Here is a 26,747-nt window from a genome sequence, read left to right on the forward strand (position 1 = left end):
ACATTCGCTACCAAGTTTCCCGAGAATATCGAATAATTCAGGGACACATCTGCCGATCGAGCTGATATTCGTCTTTGTCTCCACAATGGCTGACGCGTGATTTATACGCAAGGATATTGGCTCCAAGATTGCGTTACATCTACGTGATGAATCGATTCGTCTACTAATACAGTCGATACGAAATTATGCGTCTTGACGTAATCGATCTCTGTTTTAATTAGAATATTCTCTGTCCGATAAAATATCCGATCGTTATATCGTTTTCGTACCGATTTTCGTTTTACTAAGGCGAACTACTATTTACCAAGAACCGATCCTAGACTTTAAAATATTCTTTAAAATATAATCGGATCGGATTATAATGTGTTATAACATCGATACGTTTCGATTGTTTTTGAAATAATCGTGAACCCAGTCAAATGTTTCTTTACGAGTCTGTTATCGAACAAACTGATCGGTCGTCGTTTGCCACTCGAACGAGACAATATTGATGTGCGATGAGTTCAAGAGGTCCGTAGGAGGCATCGTGGAGCAAAGTGCTCACCCGTAGGACAAGCGTTCATTCTTTTCTCAAGTGGAGATAAATGTGGTTGGGGGTCACTTCCTTTCTCGAGTCGATTTTATCAAATATCATTGCGCGTGAAACATCGACGCTTTTACAACGAAATACATATTTTATTACGAAGAATACGCGATTGGATGACGATTCAAAAATTCATATAGAAATGATTTCTTTTTGCAATATGCCAATATACAATTTTATATACATAAAGTGTAAGTACAACGAATATCGAATGGATATTTTTTGGATACTTTTACGATCAACTATATATACATATATGTTGACACGTAAAACGAAATGACGTAAAACGAACGAAATGTAAAATGAAACAATGAACTATCGATATGATTAGAAAAATATTGGAAACACGTACCAAGTGAAATTACTGTTAAAATTCTATTGAATGTATATCAAGGATGGCGTTTAAATTTCGATATGAAATTATGGAAAATAATCAGTGTATTTTTGATAGAAGAGAAAATGCGAAATTAGAAATTAAAATAGTGTGGACGATATCCGCGTGTTATACACGTCGTTGTTGGTTCTCGCGAAATATCCGCGTAAAAAGGAGAAATCTGCGTTTTTTTCCCCGCAAGTAACACATTCGCGGTTAGGGTACCGCCCTAACACCGCGGGACGTGAAGCGAGTACTCGTATTTTATGCAGTTTACCGCGAAAGCGACTGCCGCACGGCTATAAACCGTAATGTATTAGCAGGGAAATGCAAATTGAGCACAAAACCACGGCTCGAAACAATGCTTTTAGTCGTGGATAGAGGGGGAAGAGAGGGGGGAGTGGGATGTCGGTTGTAGGGCAGGCCCACGCGATGCCGGCTACTTCGTAAATTAACATTAACCCATTATAAATAAACGGTAACTCAAATTAATGCTAATGCCTTCCTCGCATTAAAACCGATATCACTCTACCGTTGGATAATGACCTGTGCTCAGAACTACGTTTCGTCGCAACATAATCGTTTGCGCTTAATGTCGTTCATTAAAACCGACAACTCCCGATCTTTGCAATTTTGGGCACAATTCGATCAAAAATTCAAAATTATACAGAGTAATATAAATTCTATTCTGTATTCACCGATGAGAAATGCACGAGATGAGATATCATTTGAGATACTCGATTGGGTACCGAAACTTGGATACGATTTATTAGCTTTTCTGTATCGTTAGAAGAAAAAAAATGTAACGTACGTCGTTACATAAAATCCTTCGCTTTTACGATTCCACGTTTCAAAATTGACCGTTTACACTATAATATTATTATTTTAGTTTAGTTAGAAAACGACCGCGAATCGTATTCATTTTGAAATAACAGTAATACCAGGTTTTTAATGTCACGAGTAATGCGCAATATTGAAAGCGAGAAATGCGTGATATCGAATTTCAATATTAAGACGATATTATATAATTAGACATCGCGGTGGTTGAAAAGGTTCTCTCATATCTGACACGTTCTGCCTCGATTCATTACAGGCCACATACGTTAAACGAGTACGTGAGAGGGAGCAAAAGACAAAAGAAGAAAGCTACAAAGAGACAACACGTGTGAAAAGCAGGTGATAGGGACATGTACATAGCACTATAAAAGGGAGATAGACCAGAGAGATCGAGAACGAGACGAAGAATGAAGGTTAGAGTGAATGAGAGATATCGAAGGCGAGAGATACGTTATCTGAATTCAAAGCAGACACTGTAACAATGTTTCGCGTTCACTAGCATCGACTGGATGCGAGGTATCGAATTCGCGACATACGTGCATGCACGTTGCTGCCGGTAGATCGGCAGCCGTATCCGTTTGTCGATATTAAGGATGGCGCTTAAAAGAGAGCAACATGTGGCTGGTTGCCTTGGCGTAGAGAGCATCGTCCACGATTTTCCCCGACTCTTCTCTCGTCTGTGTCTCCTGCTCTCTTCTTCGCTCTATTTTATTTTCAGATTCCTTTTCTTCGCGGTTCTATTTTTTTTTTATTTCTTTTACTTTTTACATGTACGTGTCTTTTATAAAATTATCGCCACGTTGTTGTAGAATCGTAAATCAGTTGGAATAATTCGCGGATCGAATTCCATACTATCGAATGCATGACGATACATTTGTTCAAGATGTACTATTGACTACATTTTACGAAATATCTTTCACATTTATATTTAAATAAGCTGGTTTAATATTACATACGTTTAATATGTTTTTTTTTTAAATTCGAAATTTTTCGTTCTCCTCTCCCTTATCTTTTTTATCTGATAACAAAAACGCGACACGACAGTGTCTCTCTCGTTTTTCTTTACATCTATAATCTTTCTGTTCAACTTTATCAGAATTGTCCACTGGCGTTAATCCAATTTTCGACAGTCACGTAAGATGTAGCTTCGTATTAGCGTCGTACGACGAGTACGACGAGTTTGTCGATAAAACATGCGCTATTAAATCCTAATTGCGTTCACTAGAGCGTAGAGGGCGGCATTGCAAAGTGAATACACACATTGAATAAATTAGAGAGCTGGATAAACACGCGAGAATCAGCATCAAGGTCCCGGAGCTGGAGAACGTTCGTTTCTGTGTACCATCCTTCCAGTACTATCGTTCTTCCATAGCTGTTCGTACGAAAGAGCTTTCGTTATTGTTGTTGGGCAAAAGAGAGCGTTCTATGACTTGAGTTTCACTTGCTAGATAAACTTGCTCGACGGTGGCGGTTGATGAAATTGATGAAGAATATTTAATATTTCACCAAATCGTAAAAAATATTTCGGATAAACGGATTCCAATGAATAAAAGAAAGAATTATTTAGAAAATCATATCGTATTCATCCCTATTTCGCAACAGCTGGGTGAAGTAACGTAGACGAAGGATTAAACGGTGGTAAACCGGTTAATGGGGAAAACTCGTTGTGACGAATTAGCCAATTTCGTAGACTGACAATCTATGAACGCTTTTGTACGTCGCGACGAGACTGTAGTTCACGATCCACGGTATTTCGACCATAGCCTAACCGGGTGTGCAGGTCCTGGCACGAGATTGGGGTGGTAAAACAATGTAATTAATAGGGAACACAATGGCTGTCTTGCGGAGGTCGGACGAATGGGGGCGGTTCTAAGCGGGATGTGGCGGAGACAGGGGCGCGGAAACCAAGCAATGCAAAGGGAGGTCGTAATACGGTCTGACGGATGCTGGCTGAGAGAGGTCTCCGAGATACTGACTTGTAGGTCACAATAGGGCCCTTTTCTGTATCGTAGACGGTAACACAGGGGTGCGACCCTTCGTATGTCAAAACGACTGCAGGTATCGTCTCTTTACCGGCGAGACTTATTTCGCGACGAAACCATCTTTCTCTTTCTCTTTTTTTGCCTTTTTTATTTGCAGCGCACTCTCATTTTCCTTCCCGTAACTTTCGTTTCAGCCTGTCTTTTTCTCTTCTGCTCTCTTAATTTAGACTGGTAACGAAATATCTTAAAGTACTTTCTCACAATATCGATTCTACAAACTTTTTTGGTCTGTCTTGTTTGATAATTTTCTTTTTAATGTCAGAATTAACAAATTAGACAAACGATAGAATTTTACAATTTTTAACAAGTAAACTAAATCAATGAAATAAATATGGATTTGTCAAAATAGATGATATATCTCTAAACATTGATAAATATTTATTATATTATATGTGAATATTTGATAGAAGAATATTCGTTAAATTTTCAAAATTGATTTCCTCGAAAATTTTGAGGCTTCGAATGACCGTTTTCGCCTTTTTTTTATTGTTTTTAGAATCATAATTGCTAGGATATTTTGCGTATAAAAAAAAATATTTAATGTCCCTCAATATATTATGTATTTGGTGCCGCTTGATTCGTTTTTTGCATCGATCGGTGCAATTCTTGTGCAAAATATTTTCATTATGTTAGAGAAAATTCTCAGAAAGTTGTATTTTTCATCGTTTCGAAGATGGCATTATCCACGAGCGAAATTAACGAGGAGGAACCGATACAATCGTCCGTGACGAAACAATAGGATGGCCGATTAACGACGCCTAATGGTGATTCTAAACGCGGCCCCGACCTTTCTACATGGTCGTTCTTCAAAGTCTCGGGGCAGCGTGCACCTCCTAGGAAGACGAATGTGCACGAACGTGTAGCGTAGTTGTTGCATCTCTTCGCGTCCCCGAGGGTCGGTGCCAGACGGAAGCATAGGGTAGCTAAGCATGCACGGCTGAGCATGGATAAATGATTCAGAGTTTTGGAAATACGGAAAGTGGAGTAAGTTGTATAGATACATATGTAGGCAGGTAGATAGGTAGATAGGTGGGGAGGTTGGTTAAGCGAGAAGGATAGAATGAATCGAATATGAAGATGGCTGCCTAGCCAGGCACGACGATTTAGGGCACACGATTTTCAAGTGTGTTTCTCTACGATACGATCCCTCGAATATCTCTATATATCTATGCATAGCTATATTATTCGTATGCCACGGATATTCGATTTAATAAAAAATGATAATGTTTGGAAGAATTTTTATCCGAAATATTATTCGAATCTATTTTTAATAGACAAATATGGATCGAATGAATACGGATCGAAAGGATTGATATATATTAACAATTGATAAGACTTATTGTCAATAATTAACAATACCTACTATCATTTCAATCATGTATTTAAAAATCTATCGATGTTGTTTGAAAAATATTTTTATTTTAGATATGATCAATTCTTTGTTTCTAAAATAGAATGTTTCTAAAATATATATCAAATTGAATCGTACAGATTTACAATTCAATTCCATTTCGCAACTCGCGAAATTAATTATACACGAGGACTTTTAATTAACGAATTCACATTTTCGCAATGTGATTCTGCGATATATTATATCATTGAAGCGTGATATTAATTTATCATTGATATAACTAGAGACTATAAATGTATTTTCATTCGCAATTATCGATCTATCAGGTAATTTTATATGTATTATCATTAACGTATCATTATTAACAGAGAATTGTGTAATTTTAATCCATGATTGAATTATAAACTGTATCACACACACACACACACACACACACACACACACACATCTGTATAAATGTTCAATAACTGCGAATAGATAAAAATGGAAAGTTATTCGACGAATGTTCGAATACGAATGAATCAATTCTATATTTTCTATTATTAAATTTCTCCTCTATACGGATCAACAACCATTGTGATAATAAAATTTCTTTATGCTGGCCCAGCAAGTAAATGTTTCCCAGGAAATCAAGTTTGTTTTGCCTTGAACGAGTGTAACGTATAGTTTACTTTTTCCTCGATGAAATAAAGTTAATTGATTGCTAGTCGTTGCCGTGCGATCGGTACGTCATCAAGAAAACATAAATATTTGTTGTTTGGGTGCGGCGAACAGGAGCATGCTGTTAACGTAACCGCTATATTGTGGGCATACGGTTATCAAAGTACGCGAATACCGCACGAATTCACGGTGGTTTTGTTTAAACAATTTTCAAATGATCAAATGTATATATTGGTGAAATGACCAATGGTAAATTAGTACAACTTGGAATCGTGAGATATATCGAAAAATTGACAGCCAATCAATATCGATTCATCTTTTCACAGAAAATGCGAAAATCAAATTTTATGCTAACGATATTTTTTTATTTGAAACAATATTTTAAAACTAAATGAGAAAAGGAGAAAGCGATAAGGTTTTTTGGCAAAAGGACTATAATGGACAACATAGCATTTACTTTAGAATCTCGAAAGTGATTGATAATCGATTAAATATATTTTACAATATGCATGTATGTGTTAACATGGAGGTATTTGTAAAGGATAGTTCGACGTTGTTTCGTTTTCGAATTAATTAATACTTAATTATTTATGACAGAAATTAATTAATATAATTTTTACTTTTCGAAGTATTGTAGACGTCCGTTCTATAATATTCATGATATATTATTAAGAAAGTCTGAAATATAACAAGATCGTTATCGACTACTTGCTCTAGAATCAATTAAAGGATAAACGGATTGATAAAAATAAAAAATTTTTAATATATATATGATTCTGGGCACTATAAACTATAAACTTCAAATATGGGATATATGTGAAAATAAATTATAGATAAGTTAAGAAGATAAAATTTAAAATGAAATAAATTTTGTCGTGATCAAAATTTTAAATATATAAAATTTTCGTACTTCTTATTATCTGGATAAGGATTTTTATAAGAATTAATTTATTAATCGATCCTGTAAATAAATTACAACTAATAGGAAGTATTGAATAAGAATTCTAGAGAGAGCTTTTACGGTATTGTTTTGCCACGATCCTTTCATTAAGACGGGCAACGCTTTTGTCACAGCGAGAATACGAGTTTCTTCCGCCTCTACTCAGTTTTTTCTTCGCTTGCTGATATACCGAATGTAATTTCGTTAAGAGGAAGGAAACACCGATTTATCACTAGTCGAATGTTTTAATTCACTCTTCCCCGTGATGCTTTCCATTCTCTAGTTCAAGAGTTTTATACCAGTTTGTTCTTTCCCTTCAAAGTGAGCAAAAAATGAATTTCGAAGATCGACAAATTTTACAATGAAAATTTCTTGACTTTTTTCAATTGTTACGATGTACGAAACGATATCCTGGCCAAACGACGGATGCTGCGCTATTCTAGGCTGTTTTTCTCTAAAACAAGATCAGAATAATTATTCTATTCCATTTCTATCAAAAGTTACGATATTTCGATAATTCGTATTTTATATATGTGTACGATATTCGTTAATATTCGTTTGAAGCGAATTTCGTATTTGCGAGGAAAACGTAATTTTTTTTTAAGTCGATAGGAAAATTATATAGCGAGACGAGAGAAATAATCTAAATAAATAATTTTCTATTTCTCCGTCATCTCGAATTTGCGGTTCTCCTCGGTTATCAAGAGTTATCCAACCTTGTATTACATTAGCATACGAATATAACGTCGGGAGCGGAGGTTTAAACTGTTTCTAATAACAGTGAACATATGCGTGAGAGTAAGCGAAGCGACGAAGCGACAAATAATTTTCGGGATGTCGGAGGTGGGTAGCACATCTTGCCACATCTGCTTGCTAATTCTCGGTGCTAATCCGGCAAATCCCATGGCACCCCCGCGCATTAAAGTCGGCCTTAGACGAGACTCGGGATGGTAGGTAGGTGGTACGTAGAAAGGACCAAGAGAGGATACAGTTTCGTCAACGAAGGTGGAAGGAGCGCAAGGGGTCAGAAGAAAGGATGGGTGGTTGCAAGACACGCGAGAGGCGGTTGTGGCAATGCTACTTGGCGATGAGGCTAATATGCATGCGCTCGGCCCAGCCAAACTTCGCTTAGATCGCATTGCATTGCATTACGCGGCATTACAATGGTGCTCCATCCCATGGAGAAAGCGAGGAAGAGGTCGAACTAGAAACCAGAAGCTAGTTACCCTCCTTCCTCTTCCTCGACTTCTCCGGCTCTCGTGATTCTCCGATCTTTCCTCTCTCTCTCTCTCTCTCTGGTCGGTGGCAACATATGCTTAATAATTTACGCGGCACAAGTGGCCTGGAACTTTACCATGAGTTATATCATACTTGCGCATACATTCTTGTATACGTGGACACGAGTCTGTTACGAGGGAGCACACAAGGCCGTTTACTCGCAGGAAGAAACTGGCCGATACTCGCGATACATACCGGTATACGTGTGCATCCCGACCTGTACCGAGGTAAGAGCATCCTCTGTGCGTGAATTATTGCTGGTAGGGTTTCTAGGGCATGCGCGTCAGATACCGGTGGGTTATATTTTTTCGTTGGGATATCCGATGGGTAAATGGCGAAGGAACGAGTTTGAGGGAATATCCAAAAAATCGTTTCTGAAGATCGGCTTTTTTACGATATACGTATATACAGTATGATAATGAGAACGAGAAGATAGTAGTTTTACAAACTAGTCTAATATAAATTTTGCATGGCTTCATCACCCTTCTTTTATGATTTTGTTACACTGGACGCGTCTCCAATTTTATATATATTTATACATATAATGAATTTACATACGTACACGTATTCGTTATGTGTTCTTCTATTTATAAGTATTTTTGATTTTACGCCAAGTAACTCGTATATGCATTTAGATATCCATGTAGAAGAATATGTATATATGTACCATAAAATATCATAAATCAATATGTATTTTTAATATGATCATCTTGAAATTTGAAATAGAAATTTTTACGTTGTTCAAGGAGATATATAGTTCTTTATAAATTTCGAATATTCGCGTATACATGTAAAATGATAACAGAAAAGATAATTGACAATGAAAGATTGCGCTTTACGATTTACATTCTTTAGTGGTCGTTACATTCTTTAGAGAATATTTGCTGTTAAATGTAAATGTACGCGCTAAAAAGAATTAACGAAATTAGTAAAAGAAAAACACGATTGATTCTGTCAAGGATTTAGTTTCGTTTAAAAAAATAGTTAATTCCTCGTTTTATTTTGAAATTTCGAAATTTTTCCCTATTTTCTTAGTTATGATTTTTTTTCTATCGTGCTTTCTATAAAATATCAGGAACCGTGTATACGGAGGAATGGAAACTCGTTTCTATCTCGTATCTGGGAAGCTCGTTTGTATTTCTTGCTATCTTTCTAATGTTATTCTTGGTCTGCTTTTCATGGATCACGTTTTGTAGTTTCGTCGTTTCACGAAAAATTCGTACGCTTTCGGGCAATTTCCTCTAGCCATAAATCACGTCGACGTCGTCGAGTTCATCTCCCGCGCGTCGCGCCAACCTCTATCAAACGCTATTCTCACCTCTTTCGTTTTTATCCCTTTCGAAGCGATATACGAATTAAGAAAATACGCCACACGCTCGATGGAAAGAAAAAGACGAATAATTGGCCTGAATTTTGTTACTTCGATGAAATTTTGATCACGTGTAAAAAAGAAAAGAAAAAAGAAAAAGTTAAAACGGAAAGAAAAGATAGATCGGTAAGAGAGATTTATGTACGTAAGATCTTTTTTCGAGGCATCGGATGATAGGGTTTCGTGAATTTTCTAGATCGAAAGATTAGAGACAAAGAATTAAAATAGAAAATATTGTAAGAAATATTATCGTTTTTATTACAAATTCTTTCGGATTAATCGATTTAAATTTTGAAAAAGCGATAAAAAATTTCATACACGTATATATCGATTCAAATATAAATTAAGGAATCGGAGACAAAAAAACGTATAAACTTTACTTTGTATATTTATATTTTAAACTTTTAAACCAATGTTCGTTGTTTGAAAAAAAACATGTAGATTGCGTTTATTAAAACATGCGACTCTCGTCGAGAGTAACGACAAAAAAATCTAACGAGATATTAGCCTAACTCTTCTCTATTATGGTTTGCCGTAAACAAGTATAAAGAAGACAATTCGCTTTGCGTTTTGTAAAACGAGGAATCAAGGTCTCTTCAGTTTCGAAACAAAGAGCAGTTTGTCAATTTTGTAGGAACGTGCAAACGTAATACTTATGCGGCACTTTTGTACTTATCTCGGTGCGCTTTTCCCGAACACACTAGGGTGTGTTTCTTTCTATCCTTAACCTACATTAACATCGCGGCTCGCGTCTTTCCATAGAGAATGGGTCGATAAACGCGAAACCCCTCGCATACGTTCAGACCGAAATTTACCTCAACTGTTATTTCTCGTATTTGCACGAATGTTACGAATCTTTCGTCCCGTTACAAATCTAGTAAAAATCTAATTTATCATTAATCGATATATTCGCTTCGTTACGTCGTATCTAGAAAACAAATCGAAAAATCTTGCATAGAAGCAAAGATATTTTCTTATTTATGAAAGTACACGTGTAATTACTATTATATCGGTATCCTGAAAAAAAGAAAATCGAAACATTTTCGAAGATTACTATTTATACGAATAATTTCACCAGTTCCGTTCGTTTTTTTTTTTCACGTTATTCCTATTATTCCTATCGTATTATATTATATTACGAATTGAGAGTATAACTTAATACGAAGATAAAATGATTCATTTGTTAACAATCAAAAATTGGATGGAAAAAGTTAAACGGATTAACAAAAGACTTTCGTATCGAAATCTTTTGTACATACAACGCGATAGCACGAATAATTTTCGAGTTTGGAAATCGAGGGTTTCTCCTATTACGGGACGACGTGCACGCGTACACAACTCTTTAATTGTGTGCACGCGTGTGTTACACAAGAGGTGGGAGAACGCGATGCGATCGAGTATCGTACGAGGCGATGACTCAGCTCTCTAACCCCGAGTAGAGTGGCTACCCACTGGATCAGATATCCTTTCCGCCTGTACTCGCAAAACTGGTGCTTGCAACAAAACGAATTAGTTACTTCGTACCGATTTCTTTCGTTCTTCGCGAACAAAAGAATTATATCCTTATCCCTATATCCGACCCGAATAAATCTGACGATAAAAAAAAAAAAGAATTAGAAAATAAAAATTGCTTTTTAAATTTAAATCAACTATTTACTATTTACCAACAGGTTTCTCGAGGAAAAATGGGTTTGATGGATTTTTGGAGGATAGACGGGGATACGAAGAGGGTGTAACGTTGTTTCACGAAATGGAATTTCCACGCGAATTCGGGTGAATGGGGCAGCAGAGGTTAAGGACGATCCACGATGGAAACGGTCGATGCAGAGGCTGGTGGGAAGTTGGACGGGCTAATAAGAGGGCGCAAAGACGCCCTCGTACCCTGCAAAGACTCGATAGGGGAAGTGCACCCTTCGTATATCGGGACGTCGTAGGGGCGGCTCGTAGGAGGGGAAGGGTGCGTGTAATTTCCCGGTGGACGATGGCGTCAGGGCGCGTGGTGTGGATCAAGCTGAGGGTCGTTCAACCACCAGTGTTGTTTAGTGTCTCGTGCGCTGTCGTGTCGTAGTTCTGTTCTCTCGTGATCGTGAACGTGCTGTGCTTGTGATCGTTTAGCTTAAGAAATATTATCTGTACGTAAGCGAAATAAATCCGCTCGATAAAAAAAAATAACGATTTGATTTTGTTTTTAGAAGTAGCGTGCCAAAGGATATCGCACCGTTCTCGTCCTACGTGATCGTCAATCGTATCGAGGGACTCGTATTATCGTCGTATTATCATCGAAAATGGATGCATCGTAAAAGTATAGAAAAAAATATAATACGGAGGATAATAAAGTATCGTTAGCGTGGAGACGTGAATGAATCTGAGTAGTTAAGTGCAATATATATATATATATATATATAAATAAAACTTGGTAAATGATCGAATAGCGTTGCGTTGATCGCAAAGTGATATTTGTCTGGTGAAAGTGTCGTATCGTGGTCGTCGTTTAAATGTTATCGCCGATTATTTTCGTCCCGTTGCTGCATCTTGTAAAATCGCTCGATCTGTGCTCGATTCGCGTGTTTTGCGAATTACCTGCTTATTACCTGTCCGGAGAATCTTTTAGAATTTTCGAATCTTCGTAACGGACGTTCTCCGTTCCTCGATTACCTGCGGACTGACCGACCGAGCAACTGGTGTTTGTGCACGCGGCCGCAGACACAGCGTTCATCGATCGAATCTATACGATAATCGATATCGACTGATCGTATCGAGCTTCCACTTTTCCAACGACTGGCTATTGTAAATCGCGTATAATCATGCGCGGAGGCACGGTTGCTTTTCCCGATTGAAGGACGTGATAGGACATTAAATCGAACGATACGTGGTCGTGATCGCGAACGACATCACGCGATTAATTCATCCGGACAGAAGATATATTTTTTCTTCAAAAGCCTCTCTTAATGCGTTTCGAAAGCCATTAATCGTTGCGTGGAAAGCGGCATCGTCGAGTCCCCTCTTCCACCGGTTTCCTTTATTTCACCCTCTTTCTCGTTAAGTATTCGCTTTCCCGTGCACGAGCCGCATTAGCCGCTTCCCACCCTCCTCACCACCATCCTCCCATCTTACTCCTTCGTTCTTCCTTCCCTCCTATCCTATCCTTCCCACGTCACTCTGTTTTCCGTTCCAACGAAGATTACGCTATCGTGTATTTTTTATCGAGCTCCTGATTAAAACCGGACCTCCCGCTCCCTCTCCGCCCTCGCCCACGCCACCCCTTCGTCGGGCCTCTACTTTCGCCAAATAACGCCTCTGTTTCACGCTCTAATCGCCTCATCTCCTCGGCCGGTCGATTACCCACGGTGACGACGGTTTACGAGCACTTTCGCAACGCCATCCGTCCCTTTCCTCACGCTGAAACTGACTTTGTTCCTGGCCGTGGTTTCACGTTACGCGGCGAGCGATAAGCGATCGCAAGAACACGCGCGAGAAGAAAGAAGGATCGATACGGGTCCAAGGGACACGAGTTTTGACGAACGATTCGTTTCACACGAGTGTGTTGGACGCGGAAGGTAGAAAAAATGTTGATACCGATCTCGTCCTCGCCATCCTCCACTCCTAACGGAGACGGCGCCATCAAACTCTTCGTAGGACAGATACCGCGCCACCTCGAAGAGGACGCGTTACGACCGATGTTCGAGGAATTTGGTAAAATTTACGAGTTCACCGTGCTCAAGGACAAATACACTGGCATGCATAAGGGTGAGTGAGAGAGAACGAACCAATCGATATATTTTTCGATATACTTTTTCGATAACGAAAAAATAAAATTTTCAACTAACTTGTTCTTATTTATGATCTTCCTTTCCAAAGAAACCGAAGAAGAATAAATGAAAAACTCAAAAATATTGATTTCGCGGTGTAATACGAAGTGAATTACGAGTATAATTTAATCAAGGAGTAATCGGTTCGATAACCGAATAAATCTGCGCATACCTGCGTCCATCGATGATGGAGCAAGAACGAGGATGGTGAGGAAAAAAAGGAAAAAAAAAGGGTGGATGCGCGACGCGTATCATAACGAGCACCCTTCGCATTGTACCATTGGACAACGTATTATACGTTGTATCGTCGCGTCGGCGTGGTAACTTTCGAAACGCGACTGAGAGATTAATCAGGATTTATTCTTTTGTCTCGTGACGCGATGTATGGGCGGCAACATCGAACGGGGGGGAGAACAGAGATTTGGAGAGCGAGAAAGAGCGCAGCTGGGCGTTGAAAGAGGGTGGAAGAGGAGGAAAGAAAAGCGAGCGGAGCTAGAGGAGTGGGCTAAGCCGGTGAAACAATAAATTTCGCGGGCATTCGCGTCGATCGCCGAGAGGATGAGCCGACGTCGACGATCGACGGCCTTTGTCGGTCGACCCTAAGCCTCTCTCCCCCTATCCACCCCCTATAACCACCGCCTCTCCTTCTCGGCCGGGGGAAGGATGGCCAATCCCTTCCTCCGTAGGAAGACCGCGGTGCACCAGACGCCGGCAAATCTGATACAATGGGGCAACGTCCACCATCACTGTTTCGCGTCGTTTCCGTAACGGAAACTAGTCCCGGAAACCCGGGACTTTAACACTGACGTCACCGGTCACCGATCACAGTCTCTTCTCCGGCAGCGAACGAGGCGTCTAATCCCTCCATTCGATCCCAGGCTTGCTCGAATTACCGTAGTAGGGTAGCGTTATGCGATACCTTGGTATAAACGAGACGGGGATGCGAAAGGATCGAGTCGGAAGGGATTTTATATAAGGACATTTGAAAAAATGAGGCGGTGTTTCGGGGATAGCTTTCGCGGATTGTCTTCGTGAATTGTGTATCAGCCACGTATCTGGTGGAGGAGGGTCGAACCCTCTCGGTTATTGCCTGTAGTTATTATGAAACTAGTTTTTCAACGTCGGGGAGCGGGAAGAGGGAGGGGAAAAGGGACCGTTTGATCTTCGATCGATTGAGCAACGAATACGAGGTACGAGTAAATTCGATCGTAAAATATTCAGGTAATGGATCAATGTTTGATTTCTTTGCGCAAGGATGGTTGATTTTGATAAATAATTCTTCGAAATCTCGTATCGTCGACGATATCCTTCAGCGGGTTCCGTTTATTTAATTTGTAGGAAAAATGGCCGTAATCCGCTCTCGCCTGACCCCTAGTCAGGAATGCAGGTATTTTACAATAAATATCCGGCCGATAAGCTGCACAGAAGTCCGCCGCGCCGTTAGGGGAGAGAGGCGCATTTTTATTTTTGTAGGCATGCAAAATTTATGGTTGACGAATGGCCGTTCGAGTTTTTGCCGGGAAATAGCTCGTTAATCTTTCGAATTATTCTCGCTTCCAACTTTGCCACGGTTCACGCGTACCCTCCCTTCTTCCCCTCCCCCTCCCCCCGAATCAGCGGTGATATTTCGTTGCTTCGCAGCGCTATCAAAGGCGTATGCTATGCATGCATACGTATATCCGCGATGGGATCATAGATCCAGATGCCTGTCGTTGTTACGCGTATTAACTATAAAATCGAGTTGCTTATCGAGTATTCCTCTCCTAGACGTTTTTCATTTTCGACCGTGTTTCTCCTCGCCGTTTTTCGTTGGATTATCCTCGACTCACTATCTATTTGGGTTATTGGTAATTATCTGCATTTAAATCGGATTACGCGCTTAACGATTAACGTTCCACGCGTAACGCGTAAAGACGCGTTCCTACGTTTTTTTTTTCTTTTTCTTTTCGTACGTCGCATTTCTTGGAAAAAATATTTCCATTAACGCACGCACTCGACGGAAAAAAATGTTTCGTCCATCGCGCGTGAAACGGGGCTACAAAGCTATTACGAAGCGATTTTCAGCAACCGTGTCGCAACGTTACCTGTAATTTGAAGCTTTCCGGTAAACAAGGGTGATATGGTTTCGACGCGCGTCCACCGAAACAACGGAGGGGAGGAGGTGTAGTGACTTTGCCAACAATCAACGAAATGTATTCGTTTGCATCGACATTATTGCCGAGTCAAATAACAGGCGCGTGCGTGCGCGCATGTTACGAAAGGGAGAAGGCCAGCCTAAATAACGCTACGTATCACGCGATCCGTCCAGATGTGGAAAAAAGATTCCGATTGGCTCCGACTATTTACGGAAAAGTTGTTGTTGTCGTTGATAACGTCGCTCGGTCCGACGTCGCGTGTCGACGAGTTCATTAAAATGCACATCTGAAAGCCGCGAAGGTTCATTCAACATCGCGTTCCCTTTATTTTACATCCACCACGTTTTTTCAATACGTGGTTCCCTGTAACCTCTGTGAAGTTTTTCGTTCAAAATATACGTACGAAGAGGCGAAGAGACGAAGAAAGAGAGAGAAAGAGAGAGAGAGAGAGACAAGATAGGCTCGGGATACAGGATACACAGGGAGAGGAGAGCGAGTGGTAAGAGCTCGAGTTAGGGAAAGGTAGTGCTCAACGGCGACAAGGCTGCAACCGACACGGCAGTCTTGTAGTTTCGAAACAGCTCTCCAATTTTAATGAGACCCGTCTATTTCTCCGTGATTCTGTCTCCGTGTTATGGCCTGTCTTCGTGTAATTATATTTTGATTCCTCGAGCTGCGCACCCTCGCCCCCTCGTTTCTCGCCGTTCACTACCCATCCCTTGTCACGGCTTTCCAACGAAACTTTTCCTCTCTTTCTCCGTTCTTTGTCCCACCTATCGCGTCTCTCTTTCTTCACAGGTATTATCTTCTTACCATTCTCGTTCTTTTTCTTTCCTCTTCGTACCCTCGGCCAAGGTAGCAGAAGGTTGTTGTGAATGCTAATACATCCACCTCTTCGACTCTCTCTCTCTCTCTCTCTTTTTCTTTCCTTTGGCTAGCATCGACTGGTTGGATCATGGTAGTCTAACCGCCTCCTCCACGCCGCGATCCTCTTTCTCGTTCTCGGCACTCGACCAATTTGTTTTGCCCTACAGATTGAGTTACAATTCAACGTAAATAGAAAACTACCACCTTCACTCGCTTACTCTTCTCTCTCTCTCTCTCTCTCTCTCTCTGTTCACAGAAACTCGGTTTGCATTCCCTTTATTTCACTGGCCGCTCCATTGGCTGCCACTTCGGCATCTTCACTTAATTACGGGGTAGTTACGATACTTTGGTAACTTTCCTCCGTTGGTATTCGAGGACGTTTCCTTCGCCCCTCGATTCCTTTCTCGCTCTCTCTTATCTCCACCGTCGTTCCCAGTATGCCAACTTATTAACGAGCGCATAAAACCGTAACTTTTCGAATCGAGGAAAGAAGATAATTAACGGGTCTTGACGATTGTTTCGCTAAACGCGTGTACGTATACACGTGCATACCCAATTCTCGGATACGTGTTCGCGTTCGATTGAATTTGCGCGAATCGGTTGCAACAGGAGCGGGGTTTCGAAATGCGATACAATTCGATGCTACGATTCACAATCAAACGGTACAAACGGTATCGAGATGCAACGAACGGTGGAATCGGTGCCGCGATCGTCGGCATAATTTAAGCGACAAACGTATATCATTTTGTCGTCCAATTAAACGTATTAAAATATAAATCTTGATATCGGGAGGAGGGAGGGAGGGAGGATGGCCGCAGAATAGAAGCAAATGAAATCATTTCCTTTCAATTGCGAGCGTTTGTGCAATAGAGTGGATTTAAAGAGGACGCGTCCATCGATTCGCGCGTATCTCGCACGTATATACGTATATCGACGCGAGAGCGATAACTACGAGTTTAACTCTCGCGAGCGGTTTGCTCGTTTCAGCGTATTTAACAGCAGTGTAGCAAAGGGCTCAGCTGTTGGGGTGGTTGGCACATGGGGACCATGGCACACGCCATTACAATGGCAACCAACCCCGTCCCAACCAGCCTTCCCGCAATCTCTCTTTCTTTCTCTCTCTCTCTCTCTCTCTCCTCTCTCGACACGAGGTTCACGAGGGCTGTCTGTCCGTTCGCCCGTTTCGCCCGTTTCGCCCGTCTCTTCGTCTGCATGCACGGCCGTATGTTATCCCACTTTTTTGCCACAGGGCCTCTCTACATCGACTCCTCTCTCTGTCTCTCCTACCCTTTCACCGGATCGATCCAGTCAGAACGCATCGCCCTCTGGCCCATTCAAAATTGCTAGGATTCGGAACAATTTGGTGTTCGAATTGACAATGGGGAGGAATCGTTGTTTTTAATCCGGAATACGAAATCCTCTTTACAACGGCGCGCTCTCCGTTGTTCTGGAAATAGTACCACCTAGCCGAATCTTCACGCGCTATTTAATCATGAACCGATCGTTTCCTTTCCAACAACCATCTCGCGGTATCGCGAGTTTTCCCGTTTATCTCGAGCGAACGGTAAACGCGAAGCAACGTTCGGTCGGATCCATTAAAATAACGAGCGAGCGTATTGTTTCGGGGGAGTGGTGGCGAAAAAGAAACGATTCGAGATACCTTGGCAGATTGTAGGAAGCGCGCGCGCGTATGAATGCGAACACCCTCCTAAGGAGGATTTGTACAATAGAAGGGAGCAAGGCACTGGGGAAATAAGGTAATACCTATGGCTTTGTCTCGATCGCGGGCAAGAAGAGCCGTTGCCGAGGGAAGTAAAGGACCTCGGCCATTGCACCCCCTTATTCCTTTGCAACGATGCGCTTTTTCCTTTTTCGCGCTTCCTCTTGGTCCTTCTTGGTCGTGACGAAAAGAGAGCTATCCATATGATTATTGGTATCGAAATTGCGCTTTCTCGCGCGAACGAGAGGGATCGAGTTGCCGGAAATATGACGGGCTGTCGAAGAATGAGAATTAGAAGCGTTCGAGAATCCGAAAATATGGGGAATCCGATACTTGGGACGGATCTGAAAATTATCTCATAGTTGAAGAATTCTTGAATTTCTAGAAGCTGTATTTTGCGAAGCTGTATCGCTGTTGCACATTTAAAATTCTTAAAATTATACTATACATAACTTTCCCGTACGCGTATAATTAATTATAGAAATAGTTTGGAAAGAATACGTAACTTATCTCTACGTAACTAGGATCGTATTTGTTTTATCCTGGCTTCGATAATTTGAGCGGATATAAAATGAATGTCGCCTCGTATCTTGTATTCCACTTTTCACTCGTTGAAAGTATGATTAAAACGACGTTACCGTCACCACGAAGATACGAAACGTTTTACACGACTGATGTGTTTAATTGTATGCAAAGTAGGATGATATACGGAATTGAATGAAAACGCGCGGTTATTAACGATTGTTGCGGTTATTAGAAACGAGCTATGAGTTATGTACGATAACGAGCAAAGTTGGAAAATTTAAGAGCTCTGTCGTTTTAGGTTTACATATATGCGAAGACGATGCATAGTTGAAGACAAGAAGATAATCCAGACGGAGGAAGTATGTCGGTATTCCGAATCTCATCTCCTCTTCTGCTTTCTCGTTCGTCTTCTCCTTCTCTCTCTCTCTCTCTCTCTCTCTCTCTCTCTCTCTCTCTCTCTCTGTATACATATATATATATATACATAGTAGATATTCAGTCTTGAGTTTAGAGCATGCTCTCCTCCATCCTTCGGCTAGTCTAATGTCTTAATCTTTCGTGTGTGAAGAATTGGGCCGAGCCAAATGAAATTTGCATAGTCGTTACCAAGCCCGCCTTTACGAGGGGTTGTTCCGCCGATCCGCTTTAGGCTCTTTTGGCTCGGTGGAAAGAAGACGGCCAGCGTTGACGACGATCCATTTGATTGCCAAGAAAAACATTTTCCCAGTCGGTATACAGGACTTATCGTCTCGAAATGACGAGCGAATATAGGCGTGGGATCGAAACAAAAGTAGCGTGGGATGGAAGAAAGAAGAAAGAACGAAACTCAAAGTCTTCGTTGTCGTCGTTGTCGTCGATGACAAAGGAATACGGCACGATTATAAAATAAAAAAATAAGTTTTGTTCTTTTATTGTTCGCGTACGCGCGTTCGGCTAGGAGTTTTGCCTCGTCCGGGGATTCGATAAATACGGTTTCAAACGGAATATCGAATACTTTTAATAATCGAATCGTTGAGCTCGAATAAAGGGAGAACGTTCTGGCGACACTCGTATCTAAATTGTAAATGTCGTTAAACCGTGGCTCTTACTCGTTGTTACGGATGCATCGTTCAAGTTACAAACTGTAGGAGCAATATGGGCGATGGTAAATTACAAGGGTTTGCATTCAGGCCAACGTTTCCAGCTATCCAGTTACTTTCAATTGGTTAAAGTATCCAAGAATTGCTGCAGTGTCCCCGATCGATCTTTAATAAGCGTCTCCTTCGGATAAGGATCCGAAGGTGGTATATAGGAGAAGAGCCTTGAAGTTGGCGAGGTGTAGGGAAGGAGAAGAGAATGAAAGGGATGACAAGGAGAAGGAGAAAGAGAAGGAGAAGGAGAAGGAAGAAGAGGAGGAGTATAGGAATAACGTAGAACGCGTTGGCTAGGTCAGGAGGTTCAGGAGCTACCGAGCCGATAAGGGCTTGCCAGCTATACCCAGTTAACGACTATGTAAATTGACGGGTCTATTTATTCTAGTCATCGTATCGAAACTCAGTCGGATGAAAACATCAAGCCTCGATTTCTCACAATCGCAACTCTCCCCTCTTCTTTACCTCGAACAATTACGTTTGTTTAATCAATATTTGTTTGATCAATCGATATTTATTTATTTGATCGTCGATCCATCCTTTTGTTAATTGGCGCCGTATCTTGTATGTCGCGTCCTTCTCCCCCCTCCCCCCCACGGTCCTTTTCTTCCTTTCGTCGAGATCTCGCGGTAACGTATTATACACGTTACGTTCACGTTTGAGCGAAATCGCAAATAAATTTAGTGGCCGCGAAATTGCTTCTTGGACGGATACTCGATAAGAGAGTGGGCTATCATAACGCGCTGTCCGACCATTTTATTGCAATGCTAAAGTAGGTATTGATCCGAATCCAAGAGAATCACGAACTAAGGTGCTCGACGACCATCGATCCGTCGTGGAGAAAGAGAAGGAGGAGGTGAAGGAGAAAGAGGAGGAGGGTAATCATTTTCCGTGTCCTCCTGCTTCTCCTCCTCTTCCGTCGGTTATCCGAATTGGGTTCGAGGGGGTCTCGTAGCAAAGTTGGGGACTAGGAGAGGACACAAACACCTCCTTTCGGGTGTTGAGAAGGAGAGAAGAAGGGATCGGTAGGCCCCGGGTGGTGCAGAGAGGCGAAGGAGATCGGTGGATGAAGAAGAGAGAGGGAAATATGGAAAAGGAGGGAGAGCGCGAGATGGATAGAGAATTGCTTTCTCTCTCGGTTTGGAATGAGAGGATGCATGAGAGACTGCTCCAGACCGTGGAGAGCGGAGTGAGGGTGCTGCCTTGGGGTTCATTATTCAGGGCTATTGATTTCCATCCACCTCCTACCATCAGCCCACCCAACACCACCAACGACCAAGAGCGAAAGAGAAAGGGAGCAAGAACGAGCGAGATGGGACCAGAAAGAGATTGACGGCTGCCCTTTCTCTTTCTTTCTTTCATCCTTCCTTTCCCTTCCACCCTATTCCGTATCCCCCTATTTGTCTCTTTTGCTTCTCGCTCTCGTTTATTCTCCTTCGCTATTCTATTCCTACTGCATCAACCTACATACTAACTGACATGCACTTAAACCAGCTACTTCGCTGGTATAACGAGTAAGAACCTTGTAAATACATGCTATCAATTCTTATTTTTCGTCCATAATTCGATCGTTTCGTTAGAGAGAATAAAAGAAATATCGATGATATCTTCCTTTCTCTCTTCTTCTTCTTCTTCTTCTCCTTCTTCTGATTCTTCTCGATTCGATTCGAGTATTAAAAAAAAATTGTTTCCAAAAAAATTGTACTATTTCTTTATACACATCGATATTTTTATAAAAAAAATATATAGGATCGATGTAAATAATAATATATAATGTAAATAGAAAAAGTTACGTTACATTAAATTGATTTAACGTTATCGCGATACTTTGCCTAAATTTCGATATATTTCATTGATTTCTCGTTTTTCGATATCGATCGTCGTAAAAAAAAATTTAGCGTTTATTGAATTTGAAAAATACACAAAAGATCAGGGCATTTTCACGATTCTTCGTCGTGGATTCGTCGATTTCTACATCGTCTTCGGCGGAGTTAACGGAGTTAGGGCACAACTTCCGTGGAAACTTTCTACCCGTAACGACGGTCCGAAGGGACTTGCGAGTTTTCTCTTTGAAATCCCTCGTTCGCGGTTTCCCGTCTGTGAGAAATCACCTTAAGGATCATGGGTATCACCGCGGGAGGGATATTCGTCCGATCTTTATCCGCCATTTTATTTTTTCGTGAGTAAAAAGTTAAGGGATATCGAAATATCGGAGAAAAGATATAATTGATATTAATTGATCGTAAAACGTTCGTTCTTGTGGATCTTTCAGATCGATATCCATCGATTTTTCGATTCAAATGGACGATGGACGTTGGATGGAGATGGAGGATAAAGTTCCGTTGATAATATATATTTCGTTACGAAATGCACGAGTTTATAAAGTGGAATGAAACGTTGACAGAATATTGTTTTAACGATGATTTATGGTGATCAAGAGTTCTTTCCTGTATTTTGCGTCGCTTTTCATTTTAATTCTACAAACGTCATGTACATTTTAGAGAGGTAACGCGTGGTTAAGAATAAAAGAATTTTCATACAAGCTCAGCGTTGAAATCACTTATGACATTGATCTATTACCACCGTGGTGAAACCGAAACCTTTTCGCGTGAAAAATATTGCCGGTAGAATTTTCCGTTATAGATAGAATCGTAGAGAGAAATCGTTCGATTCTTCGTTTAATTTATTACCATTCGATCTCTAAAATATTTTTTTTTCATTCACACTTTCATTTAATAAAAAAAATTACATTTCATACATTACGTATAATAACGAAATTAAATTTAATAATAAATTTATACTCGATAATCGGTTCAATTGATCGAAATATTACACGATAATAATATTCGCATTATTCGTTTATTTATTTTCTTCGATCAGCGATTGAATAGAACCTTTCTCGTTTTAAACGTAACGAGCAAACGCAGCGAGTCGAAGTAGAATTCTGTCACTTCGATATAAATCGATTGTACGGGGAAATATCGATTCGCGCAGAACACTTTTCCTCGTTCGATTCGCGTGAAGTTGTCAGTCTTTGTCGTGGCCGTTTGCTCCGTTTGACCGTGTCCAACGTTCCGTAACGTAAAACTCCATTAAGTGTTAGTGTTCGATCCTATCCGTCGATGGGTTAAACCGTTAAACTCGGCCTCCGATCGTAGATAGAAAGTCGAGTCGAGTCGAATCGTGAACGTAGACGGACGGGATATACGTATAGGGAATATTCGGCGGTATACCGGCTCGGAGAGAGGTCGTGTATCTATAGAGATTGCAGCGCCGCGGGCGCCGGCGCGAAACGCTCGTTCGCGAGACTACCTCCGCGTGGTGGGCTCGTGACGTCAGCTAACCTCAGTGTGCGGAGAGCGACCGCAGTGTACACCATCTCCACGTTTTGGCAAAGAAGAAGGCAGTTATCGTTGCTGAGTGAACGAGTTTTGACCACGTCGTACCGATCAGCTGGACAATCAGTGTTATTTATCGCCCACCTCTTCCCTGCCTTCTCCGTTCCACGGATTTCCATTCGCCGGTGAACAGACTTGGCGAATGAAACGCACATACGTTGGGCAAACGTAGCATTCGATCGAGTGATAATTGGAACGCGCCGGATACGAGTCCGCGATTTTATCCGTTGATGGCAAGTTTTTCCTCTATGGAGGTGGAATTTCGTTCGTAACGCGTGAGTGACGAATCGAACGGATCACCTTGTTACACCTTGACAGGCAAGGTAACCAATCTCCTTTCTTGATGAATACGACGACGTCGAAAAGAAGCACGGTCGGTAGCCACGCGGTTGACGCTCTCACCGCCGGTTGCATCTCCGAACGGGTTGACACCTAGCACGAGGAGCGTCTGCTGCGCAGCTAGCGAGAGAAACGATTCCGAAGCGACCATCTTTCTTCGTATGGTGATACAGTGGTGTTATTGTTATTGTTGTTGTTATCGATATTTGGTGATACACGTGCCCCGGTGATACACGAGTCAAACTGACTACACCTTATGTTTACATAATTTCAAATTGTCCTTTCGAAAGCGTGAAAACAAAGAGTCGTCTCCTTCCGCTTCTTTTCGAGTGTTCTTTTCCGCTGTGTTTTACGATCGTGGTCGGAAGGCGCGCGTACCAAACGACGTACCGGCCTAGCGAGATCGGCAAAACAGTTTCAGGTTTTTACGGATTCGATTTCGAAGGTGGAGTCGCGTGATCGTCCGCGCGAGATCGACGACACGTGGATTCGGATCCAATTCTCGTTCCTAGCTCACGTGGTCGTCGAACTACTACCGGCGACGCTCTTATAGTGGCGCTTCCGCGATATAACGTATCACGGATGTTCCTCTCGTTGAAACGAGTTTGCTCGTGATCAATTTGAAAATTGTCGGGTTATCTGTGTGCTCGTTGAATTTTTATCGATGTTCCGTATCGACGTTGCGACAACATCGGACGTGATCGATGAGTGTTCGGCCGAGTGAATAGGGAAAGAAAAGTAGAAAAAAAAAAAAAAAAATAGAGACTCTCCGTCAAACGATTCTTCCGTCCTGTTGTCGAGAATCGAAACGCGTGTGTGTCACTTTCATGTCGCGAATAGAAGGAGAGGGATGACGGTGCATCATCGTTGTGCTGCAGACACCGTCGAAGAGGAGGAAGAAGATTCGTGAATTACGTAAACGACGATCATCGGTGCTGGAACGAGACATCATTAATAGTACGTCGTTTGCGATTCTTCGTAGGATTTTTCGGATCCGCAAGCACGCGGAATCAAGCAGGCAGCGTGGAGCGCTCGGCGATCGTGTGGCCGCGCGCCGCGGACCTCTATCTTTATCAACCAGGTATTTTTATTTTCTCATAGAAAATAATCGTTCGCGATTATAATAATCGAACGAACGAAGAAGGAAATCGGTCCTTTTCGTTCATCGTTCATCGAGAACCATCGATATACTCCACGTATTAACAATACGTGTAAATATTTCGCGTAAACTTTCGATTACAATTCGTCGAAAACTTTTCTTTTCCGAATTTCTTCCGATATTAAATATGCCGGAGAATCGATATCGTTAGGAATACGAATAATAGCGAATGATTCGCATTAACGGTTGAATATATGGATAAACGGTGAAGAATGCAAGACGTGAAATGGAAGTAATTCGTTCTTGGTAGGTCGGAATGTCTTTAGCATCCGTCATTTCGAATTTTTCATTTTTTGCACTCGCAATAAGACGAGAATGCGCGCACATCTTCCAAAAAGATGGCAAGGAAGATCTCCTTACGGTATGCCGAGCCATTCTTCAGTGACTAACCAACGAGCTTTCGTCGCATCGAGGGTGCATTCTTGTGCCTGAATCTTCCAAGCATATTCCAAGTATGCTCAATAGGATTCATATCCGGTGATAAAAGGCGTGTTATTTTTCCGTGACATCGTGCTCAATTTTTTTTTCTTTTTTTTTCTTTGCAAAACACATCTGGCAAACGAATATTTGGAAATATCCTTAGCACGTGATACTTTGTCGTGTTGTATTCTGGTCTGTTACGCGGTCGTGCAATGATGGAATCTTTAAAAATATAGATGTCGTTCAAGCACTTATCTAGCAATTACCTTGATAGCTCGTCGAATAACTTTCTTCGATCTTTATAGTATTTATATGCTAATCTTGACATTTTCGAAGAAACGATCTTTTATTTCGAGCTAATCTTTATTATACAAACGAACGTTCGAACGAGATATGAAGAACTCAAATTTTCTCTGTCTAAATTTATTCGCGTCTTTAATAATAATAGAGGTAGTTATATATATATATATATATATATATATATATATATATATATATATGTTGCTTCTATGTTTTGCTCCTAATGTTTGAAAAATCATAACATTGACTTTCTTCTTTTTAAAAAAATATATATATATATATAGATGAATACGTCATACATACGAAAAAACATGTTATTCGAGCAATTTTCAAGTATTTAAAAATTATTTTAAACGAATACAACGATAACAAATAGCGATTCAAAATTCGAATTAAAATTAAGTTTCGATGATTTACGTTAATTTTACACATTTGCAAAAGCAGATATCCTGACGATGATAATCGAAACGTTCTCTTTTTATTCGATACCTTTTGTTCCGCGATTCATACTCTACTGTATGTACGTATCACGTATGTATTTATATATCAGAGCGGGTTCTTTCTCTCTCAGAAAGTGACGTAGGTCGATAACCGAGGAATCAACCGATTAAATTTTTGCATCTTGGTGATTGCACACGGGTTTATAGCCACTGCCACTTGAGTTTTGGTTTTGGCAGTGTCTCCAAGAGTGTTTCCCCCTTGTATTTGCAATCGAGGCAGGTTACAGCCTGACCCGAATCCTTAAGCCAGACCACGGTCACGGGATGCCCCGACTAGCAAGCACGTAGTAACCTACACGCCAGGCTGTGCCAGGAGCGTCTCTCCTACCTTCCTCTTTATTCCTTTCTTTTCCTTTAGGTCTCTCGCCTAAAACTTTTCCTCTAACTCGGGTCCTCTTTCCTTTGCTTTAGATTTTACAGGGATATCCCCGATACAGGACCACGGGGATTCGATATTATACAAAACAATATTTGTTATCCGCATCGGACGTAGGAAGAAAGTTGGAAAGTAAAGATTCCACCGATTGAAAGTTTCATAACAGGGGCCGGAAATTTTCTTTCAATTTCTTCTAACAATAAGGTGGGAAGGGAGGGGGAGGAAGATAAAGTTGGGGAAAAGTATCCGAGAAAATCGTATTCTACGTTAGTAATAAAAGGAAATAGAGAGATATTTGACGAGATAGAAAAGATTTGACGAGAAAGGAGAAACTGTAGGATCGATATGGTGATATATATCCCATTTTCGTTTGATTCGATAATAGAATTTATGCGGCGCGCGCGCGCGGAACAACTTTCCGTTGTAATAAATTCTTACGCGTAAACGTGGGATGGGAGTTAGCAGTTTCTTAGTATTCCGGACGCATTTGGAACGCGATGTTGGTAAAGAGTCGCACTTGTTGGCGTCCAGGGACACGAGGATGTCGGACGTGGGACACGGAGGAGTTGGCGGAGAATCGGTGGTGGTAGCAGGATGAGGATCGCGCTCGGAGGGACGCTGGAAAGCGAAGCGAGT

General features: G+C 41.1%; 1 protein-coding gene across 23 annotated transcripts in view; it reads left to right on the forward strand.

Moving 5' to 3' along the window:
• Positions 1–11,834: 11,834 nt before the first annotated feature.
• Positions 11,835–26,747, forward strand: part of LOC108003954 (CUGBP Elav-like family member 4) — a 540,361-nt gene continuing 525,448 nt past the window's right edge. For 3 of the 23 annotated variants that reach the window (XM_062082763.1, XM_062082761.1, XM_062082771.1), the window contains exon 1: positions 11,957–13,180. In XM_062082763.1, the coding sequence (XP_061938747.1) occupies positions 13,000–13,180 (181 nt within the window). In that variant the 5' untranslated portion in view covers positions 11,957–12,999. Of the gene's footprint in view, positions 13,181–22,954; positions 24,438–26,747 lie in introns of those variants that run through there. The other 20 variants (XM_062082780.1, XM_062082790.1, XM_062082781.1 and 17 more) reach the window with 15 other exon arrangements.

This window comes from Apis cerana, linkage group LG12 (genome assembly GCF_029169275.1).
Source record: "Apis cerana isolate GH-2021 linkage group LG12, AcerK_1.0, whole genome shotgun sequence".
Taxonomy (NCBI): domain Eukaryota; kingdom Metazoa; phylum Arthropoda; class Insecta; order Hymenoptera; family Apidae; genus Apis; species Apis cerana.